The sequence below is a fragment of the Chenopodium album genome, chromosome 6 (genome assembly GCF_948465745.1).
Source record: "Chenopodium album chromosome 6, dcCheAlbu1.1, whole genome shotgun sequence".
Lineage (NCBI taxonomy): Eukaryota > Viridiplantae > Streptophyta > Magnoliopsida > Caryophyllales > Amaranthaceae > Chenopodium > Chenopodium album.
Window position 1 is genome coordinate 72,621,523 of NC_137839.1, and position 10,221 is coordinate 72,631,743.

Here is a 10,221-nt window from a genome sequence, read left to right on the forward strand (position 1 = left end):
CAATACTCAACCACCTTCCTCTATCCTTTCTTTCTTTTCCATTTTCTCTCTCCTCGCCGCCACCACCGCCGCCGGCGAAACCCTCACCTCTATTCCGTTCACTTTTTGCGGCGGCGGATCGGAGTTTCCTTAACTACTTTCTCTCTCCTCAGCACAATGCCAGCGCAGAAACGTTCGGCGGAGGATAACTACTCCGACGAGGATCCTCCCAACAACGCCGCCGGAGATGTCCCGGAGAACCAGCCTGATGAGCAACGCGATGTTGCTGCGAATGATGATGATGATGAAGCACCACATGAGGAGGAACAAGATGGAGATGAAGAAGACGAAGACGACGAAGATGATGATGATGATGATGATGCGGAAGATGATGAAGGTGATAAACATGGCGGCGGAGGAGGTTTGTTTGATTCTATTACACTCACATTTTTGTTGTTTTTTTGATTCAATTGAAGGATTTTTTGCCAGTATTACGAGTATAAACTATTAGCAGTTTCATTTTTTGTTAGTGTTGATGTGATTTTTGATTTTCAGTGACCGATCGAACTCCGTCGTTTATCACTAATGGTAACGTCAATAAGGAAGGGTAAGTTATCGCAGTTTCTATCTTCATCACTCATGATTGAGGTTGTGAATATCTCGAATTTCAGTGGTTTTCGTAGGATAAGTGTTTTTGCCGTGTTTGAGATTACTATTGTGCTCGATTTTCCTCTTTAGTTGGCTGCTCGTAAAATTGCGTTATTCATTCATGCATTTTATAATGGCTGAGATTACTATTGTGCTCGAATTAGACGTGTCTTTTGCTGCGCGTTCTAAGCGTGTCTCGCTTTTTCTTTGGTGTCGAGGGAGATACCAAAGGCGGTGGTGGTGGTGGTGGTGGCGGTGGCAGTGATGTAGACGGGATTTGATCCGAGGTCTTCGGAATTACTTCCCGATAGTTTTGCTGACTAAGCTATATTTATTTGGCTATCTATTTCTAAATGAGTCTCGAGGATATGTTAGATACATTGGTTCTCATTTATGTTGATGCTGGATTATTCTGTGATTAATATTATGCTTTGTTGCTGAATAATTTCTATTTACAGCTATGTTTGATACGGCTAGATGTTCTGCAGTTCCTGTTGTTGATGTATGAATTAACTTTTCACTTAATTGATTTTTTTTTTTTGTTTTGATTCCGTTATTTTTTGGCTGGAAGTTTGCTGTAAGCATGCAGTATACTATGTTTATGATGATTTATTCTGAAATTCTGGGCTGTTAAAATTATGCTTTTCTTTCTCGAGTTTCCTCATAGAAGGACATTCATTACTTGTTTAGTATAGGCCATAGGACTTGCAGTGTGTCTGTACCTCATTTGTAGTCGTTATTGTTGTGTTTATGCCTTAACATTCCACATTTTCTTCTCGAGTTTTAGTGCTACCGTTTGTTTTTTTTAATGGAGTGTGTTTGTTTTTTTTAATGGAGTGTGTTTGTTTCTTCTCTTTTGTAGAAAGTGTTTGTTGCTTATATCTTGCTGAAAGCTTTGTCTCATTTTTTTCGGGTTCTATGAGAACCAACATTCTTTATTCATCCTCATTCTTGCTTGTTATATTATCGTTGATAGATGGACAACTATGAGGTTATTAGTTTATGGTGAGGAACCATCTTGCAGTAGTTTTCAATTGATAATACTTGATTAGGGAAAAAATGCAGTTGCATGTTGCGGTAAAGCTCCTTCATGGTTATATCTTCTCATAATTAACATTCTTGGGTTGCAACTTTTTTTAAGAAACAAGGAGATTTGTGAGCTTGCTGGGCAGTTTTACTCTTTATAGTGCTTCTTGGACAGTCAAATAATAGTTCCGTTTGACTGTTTACACTATTCCCGGACTAACTTTGACCACTTTTGTCTACTATTGTATAATAGTTAATTTCATTATTTAACTGTTTTGGAGTAAATCTCAATATATATTTTATACATTATTTTTTTATTATTTTTTTTTTTTAACTAAGAGCGTAGCTAATGTTCAAAGTGATGTGTTGGCAAACATGTCTAATCAAAATATTGAAACTATAAAGTTACGGAGGTAGTAAAACTTAAAATGCCACAATATTAATTGCATGATAAGCTAGTTGTTTATGTGCACATCTCATTTATGATTATTATTCTCTCTTATATTTTCTTCCTGTTTTGCTTTATCTGATTATAATGTAATTATTGTCATTATTTTCATTCCTTTGAGGGCTCTTAATGTATAAAGACCCATTTGAACCCAATTTTTTGAGTCTTTTGAATTCTACTTGTTACTATCTGAGTTTGTTGTAATGCCCTCCTTTTTTTTTTTTTTAATTGTCTTAGCAGATTAATTTTAATTAAACTGTCAGATATTCGCAAGGAAGTACAATGTCCAATATGTCTTGGTAAGATTCATAATCCTTTACATAGGAGTGTAATTTAATGATGGCAATGTCATTTTAGATCATATTAACATTATATTGTACATAATTATGTATGTGAATGCTGTGCAAGTATGATTTTGGTGTTGTTTTGTTCATACTTTTTTATTTAAAGCCTAAAGGATAGTGCAACTAAAGAGAATCCTCACTTTAATGCTGTAGAATAAGCTGGGAAATGGGTATATTGCAATTGCTTGCCTACCTGTTTACTGTGTCATAGAATCACTTATTGGAATTTTCTGTTCAGTCTTGTGATATACGTTGAGAATTTAAATGATTGATTGCAATGGGTACATATTTTTATCATGGTTAAAATAAATATTCCATGCAATATTTATACTCTGTATTTTTCCATGTTATGCTGGTTTGCCATTTCATGATGAGGGTATCATATTGTGTTGGGTAAATTGTATAACACCTGTAGATCTGTAGGCTACAAGCTTAGATTCTTTTTTCCTTAGTTCAAAGTTCAAACCTGTAAGTTGCAGTCTGTTGCAAGTTGTGGTGTACTGGTGGTAACTGTTGTAGCAACTGTTCTGTCTAAAATAGGCTTATTCCTTGCCAACTGAGAGCTGAGACCTAACTTTTTTCGTTTTCCCTAAATAATTTATATTAAGTTTGGCATGATATTAGCCAGGTGTATGTTAGACATGCTCTCTAGATGATCACAAATTCTGATCATATGAGTGACAATTAATAATCTCTTTTTGTCTATCAGTATAGATGTAAATTGGCCTGTTACATATCTGGTTTGTGACAATAGGAGATTGTACTGTGTTACTTTGATTTCAAAGTTTAAATTGGAGGTACTTTCACTAATTGATATGGGTTGTTTGAGTGTGAGTTTTGGCTGACATTATTTTTTTGTTTTTGTAAAATTTTAAACCTGTACAGTTAAGGTAATAACCATTATTATCAGTCTCTACTCTCTACTGGTTAGGAATATGGCTGCATAAATTGGACCTCCTGAGACCCCATTAATGGAAAGATCCATACTGGCCTGTATTTTTGTTGTTGTAAAAGGCAGTAATGGTCAGAGGAAATGGAACTTATTTATTAGAGAGATTCTTGGCCCTCATTTGGAGGCACTAATTAATACAGAACTAGATAGTAGTTATGTTGCATGAACTTGTTACCATCAAAGTGTATGAGAAGGGGAAATTATTGAGCAATTTGAGCTGATTCCCGATATAGCTTTGTGAACCTGACTTCCCTTTTACATACCAGTAATAGTTTTAATTTGTTCAGAAGTTGCAATATATTGTCCAATTGTGATAATTTAGGTATACCATGTTAGGTGTGAATTGTTTGGAATAAGAACACCCCAGAATTGATTATTTTTGTTGATGTTTTGTATGTCACGGTTCTGACATGTGGAGCGAATGTTTAAATCGGCAACAATGTGTAAATTTATATGTATGTTCTTTCAGGAAGAGGGAAAAGAAATCCTTACATGTGTATAAAGTATACATTAAACATATACTGTGTAGGCTATCTCTACTTTCAGTCGAATCAACATAATGCCTATCTGGCTCTCTGATTTTTTTTCTTCCTCCTATCCTATGTGATCATGTCAGTTTATGGAATCACCTAACAGGTGAAGCTAATTGTTTTCCTATAAGTTGATGCTCCAAAATGTGATTTTACCCTTTATGTGCGCTAAGAACTAGTACCTGATGACTTTGATGAAATAAGCATGGCATTTTTATTTCTCATCTTATGCATCAATCTGGTATCTTTAGCTTTATCACTTGTTCTAGGCTGTTCCTGATTATATTCTTTAAGCAACAACCTCAAGCAGTTGAGATATCTTACAATATTAAATTCTCTGACATTCAGCTAATGCTTTTCTTGTTTTTCACTTTTAATTTCAAACTCAAGTTTCTCTGGTTGGTACCTTGATACTTATATTTTTCTGTTTTATGTGCTAGGGATCATCCGTAAGACAAGAACAGTTATGGAATGTCTGCATCGCTTCTGCAGAGAATGCATTGACAAATCAATGCGGATGGGGTGTGTATATTCAAATATGCTAGTGCCTTTTTGTTTTTAAGGATTAGCGTTGTACATTCCTATGAACCAAAATATGCATAATAATTGGCTGTCTCTATGGACTAAACTCGTAAACTACTCACAATTCTTATGGTCTTTGCGTTTTTATATAAAGGGCCCATTAGCCTCTGTTTTATTGTATGGGTATAAGGCTGTGCACAACTTAGTCTCCTTTATGGGAATTTCTTTTAATAATGTTACTGTTAGGATTTGACAGTGCTTCTGTCTTATAATTAGGGCTATATCGGTATCACTACCTGTTTTCTGCTTTTGAATTCACTAGTCATATTCATACTGGTCATGCTTATTTTGTAAGTTGACAACAAAAATGATAACTTACGAAGTGTTTGTAATTTTTTTTAAAAAAAAAAAAAAAAAAAAAAAAAACCTGTTTTTATTTTTACCAGACTTAAATAATCAATATTGGCAATAATAACAAACATGCACTTTGTTTGATTATTATTATTATTATTATTATTATTATTTTTTTTTAAAAATGGATACTCTGCATGGTAGATGTAAACCATTTTTCCTTGAATAATGTTAAGCAGGAACAATGAATGCCCTGCTTGCCGCAAGCACTGTGCTAGTCGGCGGTCCTTAAGAGATGATCCAAATTATGATGCACTGATTGCTGCATTATATCCTGATATTGATCGATATGAAGAAGAGGTATGCCTCTCTAGTAACTATATGTTGATCAATTATCCTGATATTGTTATGTCTTATAACTTATATTGTGCACTCTGGGCCACTCTCTTTAATCAACTGTGATTTCTCCATGCTTTTCTTATTGGCAAACCTGATAATTACTTGGTGACAGGAGCTGGCTTTTCAGGAAGATGAAAGAGTTCGAAACAAGCAGGTGAAAACTTATTCTTCTAGGGATTTGGCTTTCGTGCTTTCATACATGCATGTGTTTGTCTTGCACATTTACGTTTATTGTTAGCTCTGGCATCAATCCTTCTTGGAATTCATTGGATGAGGCTAGTCTTTGAAAGAAAAGGTCCATGTTTGGTGTTTTTTCTTTCTTTGTGGGCATTAAACTATTGAAACTCTAAATACTCAAACAGATCCAAGCTGCAATTGCACAAACTTTCCGCCGACAGAGTGAAGCACTTGGCCGGAAAAGGAAAAGATCACAGAGTAATCATCGAAAAAGAAGAAACTATAGGTCTGACGATGATGATGATGCCAATGGTCATGACGGCGGTAAAGATTCATCTTCTGCAGATGAACGTTGCACAGAGTCTAAATCTAAAAGATCAAAGCGGTGGAGAGGTCAGCCATCGCCAGCAGCCGCTAGCGGAGATGGAGGTGGTGATGAAAATAAACAGGAGGTGGTCCACAGGGATGCTGGGGTTTCACCAGCAGCATTTGTTGGAACCTCAGAAATTCTTGCCTGGGGTAGAGGTGGCTTACGGAGCAGTACTAGATATGGTAGTGGCAATGGTGGCAATGTCAAGCACTCTCGTGGTCGTTTTGTGAAGTTGACTGATTATTTTCGGACATGGGAGCAGAATGAAAGTGAGGTAATTTGGTTGCATGTCTGTAAGAGACGAGCTTTTTATATATGAGAACCAATCTTTATCAAAATTTTACTTTCATATAATAAGATACGAAGTATAATATTAGTATAGCTTATGAGAACAAAAGAGAACTGTTGATTATGCTAATATGCTATAAGATGCATGCTCAATTTACTGTAGAGGTAATTTATACTATATATACACTGCTGGAGTAGGTAAAATAACGTTGTATCAATGGCTTTGATTATGAATAAATCCTTTGGTAAGGGTGCTGAAATAAGTTCTTGTTGTTCCAGTTGGATATTCAAGTAGTGCTTGTTTCTCTCGACGAGCAGAAAGAACTTCTTCTTGAGCACTCCTACTTGTGTGGAAGGCCAGCCTTATCTGTGGGGCAAATATGCGAAGTAAACCATCTGATCCAAATTTTAGCTTTTATTCACCCCCCAAAAAGGGGACATTTCTGTCTTACCCTCTCTCCGTAAACTTGTTTATGAAACATTATTATTTGTATATTCTTGCAGTTTATTTCTCATCAGACCTCGTTGCCATCTGATAAAGTTGAAATTTTGGGAGCAAAAGGCAGCTCTTTAAGTTCGACTGCATTTGAGGCATGCAAAGATGAGTTGCAAGTGTTGAATTCTGAAGAAACTCTTGCTGGACTTAAAGCTTCAAGCAATTTCACTCAAGGCCACTTGGTAATGCTTCTATATCTTTGGTTACTAGACTGAATGGTTGTCTGGTTTTCAACAATGTCACTTTGTTTATGTTGATTTCAGATGTTGGCATATCGGAAAAAGCTGTGAGTGTAAGAGGTTTCTGAGGAATAATGTTGGCGGTCACAAGGAGTTATCCAACATTCCAACACATCACATATTTGTAAAGGGAAAAGAAATATACAGATAAGGGTTTCAGGTGTTTGCAGATTAAGAAGTTTTAGCTTGGAGTTTGAGGAGTTTCGTGGCTTCAAGATTTCAGCTGACGCTTTGAGGTTGTTTATGTCTGAATTCAAGTGTTTAAGCTATTTAAATAGGAACTGCTTTTCGTTGCGTTATGACGGTTTTGGCAAATGCCAGACTTTTTTTCCGCCGCTGAGATAGAATGTAAATTAGGTAAGCCTTGCCCAGCAAATGTTGGGATGATTTTATCTAATGTTTGAATTTACAAGACATACATGATTTAGTTGATTCCAAATTGCCCAAGACTATTTATAGAGTTTCCAATAACGAAGTTGAGTGATCTGCTGATGACTGTTAACTATTAACCTCAAGCAATATGGAGAATGATAGAATTTTGAAAGGAGTGATGCATTTGCTGATGATAGCCTCTAGAAATGTAGAACAATCATGGAGGGTATGACTTTGAGTTTGAACTTATTGGGATTGGGATTGGAAGGAGGGAAACTAGGGTTTGTATCTTTTTGTTGATTGTGGAAAGTAAAGGGACTTGTTTTTTTTTTTTTGAGAAGCAGTAAAGGGACTTGTTTAGGTTATGAGTATTTCACCTTAATTATAATTTTTAAAGTACAAATAGATTTATTTAGTTAAAATTAACTTTATTAAGTACAAAATGCATGTCACAGTACAAAATAATTCATCTTTAAAGATATAAACAAAAAAAATCAATTTCAGTATGACTATTCTATGAACATTAATTAATAAATAGGCATACATCAATTATAAGAGTAATCATATTTAACATATACATTATCAATTGAGTTAAATAATCCTAAACTTTTAAATAAATCTGATATACAATAAATGTTGTATCTTCGTTATAAAGTTACCCTAAAATGAGTAAAAGTTACCTTAATATGAATAAAAGTTACCCCGCATAAATAAAAGTTACGAAATACTCCGTATATATACTTTACTGATAAAAGTTACCCAAAAAATTATAAAAGTGACCCTAAATTTGATAAATGTTCTACGTTGAATGTATAGAAAAGTTACTTTAAATAAATGTGTTTCTTTCACATGGGACGTTGCACGTTGGAAAATATGAGTACAATTTATTTGAAAAGACAGTCTAAACTTCTAATGAATTGTTGTAGCACCAAAACTATTGTCATTTAATTAAAATTGAAAATTTGATTTTAAAAAAAAAAAAAAAAAAAAAATAGTCAACAACTTTTTGGTGTAGCAGACTACACCGTGTGCCAGCGGTTATTCGAATTATTTTGTTTAGGGTTACTCGAGTTATTCAGTCAGGGATTACTCGAGTTACTCGGTCAAGGGTTACTTGAGGGATTCAAACAGGGGTTACTCGAGGGGTTCACTCAATCAAGGGTTGCTTGAGGGGTTCACTCAATCAAGGATTACTTGAGGGGTCACTCGGTCATAGATTATTCGAGTTACTCGATCAGGGGTTACTCGACCGACTCGGTTATGATTATTTAAGGAGTTTGATCAAGGGTTACTCGAGTAATTCGGTCAGGGGTTACTTAAGGAGTTTGATCAGGGGTTACTTGACGGACTACTCAGTCAGGGTTACTTAAGGGGTTACTCGGTTAGGGATTACTCGAGAAGTTTTGTCATGGATTACTCGAGGGGTTACTCGGCGGAGTAACTCAAGTAACCCCTATTTGAGTAACCCCGAGTAACTCGAGTAACCTCGACAACTAGAGTAACCCCTAATAAACTCGAGTAATCTCGGCAACTCGAATAACCCCTACCGCACAGTACATCAGGCTGCATACAAAAAATAGTAAATAGTCAAATAGACACATCTAAGGTTTAGGTTTGCTCTTTTTTTTTTTTTTTTTTTTTTTTTAAAAAAAGTAAAACGTTGACCTTTTGCATTACAAACAAGTGAAATGAAACAAATAAAAGAGAATATTATCAGCTTTACACTTATTAAAAAGATAATGCTATATTTAGTCCTAATGGCTACAAACAAACATTAAATATATTTCCTCATTTGGTACTCCGTACTAGTTTAAAAATGCTAAAAAATGCTGAAATGCATAACAAAAATACGCGCAAATCAGTGTAATTATAAAGATATTACATTAATAAATAACTAGATTAAACCCCGTGCAATGCACGATTGTTAAATAATTCTAATGACAATAAATTTTACCAAAAATAATGGATATAAATATTATAAATAGACTTAGTAATTTTTTTTTTTTTTTTTTTTTTTGAAGGAATAGACTTAGTAATAAAGAGTATGAAATATTGTGAAAGAAACTAATTAAACATGTAATAGTTATAATGGGCAATTTGATATTTAAGGTCATTTATTTTAGATTTTATTTATACAAACTAAAAGTCATAATTTAATTAAAATAAGTTTTTTTTTGGTAAGTGGTTTGGGAGGAAAAACTTTTTATAATATTTTGCCAAGTGTTCTCTAAGTTTCGCCTTTAGTATAATGTAATTGATTTCGTCTTTTAGCGCATTTGGGCACACCATCCACCTGCTAAATAACGGAGAAACCCCCAAAACACTGCTAGCCAAAAGCCCAAAACAAAACTAAAAGGAGAATGACAAATTGACAACACATTTTGAACAAGGGTAAAATAGGAATTTCATCAGCAAGGGCTATTTTGGAATAACATTGCTACCAATAAATAAATCGCTTGCCATATTGATTTGTTAAAAGGAAAATTTGTCAATTACTGTCATTTTAAAGTTTATATTATGCAAATTGTAGCCATTTTAAAAAAATTTGCAAATTACAACCTAATAGTACTAATAAATTGTAAATTGCAACCTAATTCAATTATTTCATCGATTTACGTTTCAAAAAAATGTTTCGATAAGGTTTTAGGGGCCATTTTAGAACATAAGAAACCAAAATAAGCTCGAAATTGACAAAATATTAACATAAGAGCCTCGTTTTCATGGTAAATAATAGTTGCATGCAAATTGATACATATTTGATACGCAAAACGAGGCCTTTACATTATTTTTTTTTTTGCAAATTCTAAGCTCAAATGATCCCTAAAACCTTAACAGAGTATTTTTTCGACACGCATTGATGAAAAAATATGAATTGGGTTGCAATTTGCAATTTTTTTTAAATGACTGCAATTTACAAAATACAAATTTTAAATTGTTGCAATTGACAAATTTTCCTTGTTATAAACTAAGTGCTCATTTGGTTCACACGAGAATAAACTTGCTTGTTAGTGACCCTAAAGCCCAAAACCTCCAAACTCCTCATCATGGCCGACCACCTACGGGATGAGGCCCATCACGGG

At 34.4% G+C, this 10,221-nt stretch overlaps 1 protein-coding gene across 1 annotated transcript; it reads left to right on the forward strand.

The window, feature by feature from the left end:
- Nucleotides 1-7,187, forward strand: LOC145636259 (putative E3 ubiquitin-protein ligase RING1b). The gene is made up of 10 exons (XM_081687769.1): nucleotides 1-400; nucleotides 535-586; nucleotides 2,342-2,400; nucleotides 4,368-4,449; nucleotides 5,040-5,160; nucleotides 5,312-5,353; nucleotides 5,562-6,020; nucleotides 6,314-6,421; nucleotides 6,539-6,712; nucleotides 6,794-7,187. The coding sequence occupies exons 1-10, from the start codon at nucleotides 157-159 to the stop codon at nucleotides 6,818-6,820; spliced, it is 1,368 nt and encodes a 455-aa protein (XP_081543895.1). The 5' UTR covers nucleotides 1-156; the 3' UTR covers nucleotides 6,821-7,187.
- Nucleotides 7,188-10,221: the final 3,034 nt, after the last annotated feature.

What these genes read in the sequence shown, in the direction of transcription:
- LOC145636259 (XM_081687769.1), top strand. Translation starts at nt 157, where the DNA reads ATGCCAGCGCAGAAACGTTCGGCGGAGGATAACTACTCCGACGAGGAT. An exon ending in TTGATCGATATGAAGAAGAG is followed by an intron (nt 5,161 to 5,311) that starts GTATGCCTCTCT and finishes ACTTGGTGACAG; the next exon opens with GAGCTGGCTTTTCAGGAAGA. An exon ending in ATTTCACTCAAGGCCACTTG is followed by an intron (nt 6,713 to 6,793) that starts GTAATGCTTCTA and finishes TGTTGATTTCAG; the next exon opens with ATGTTGGCATATCGGAAAAA.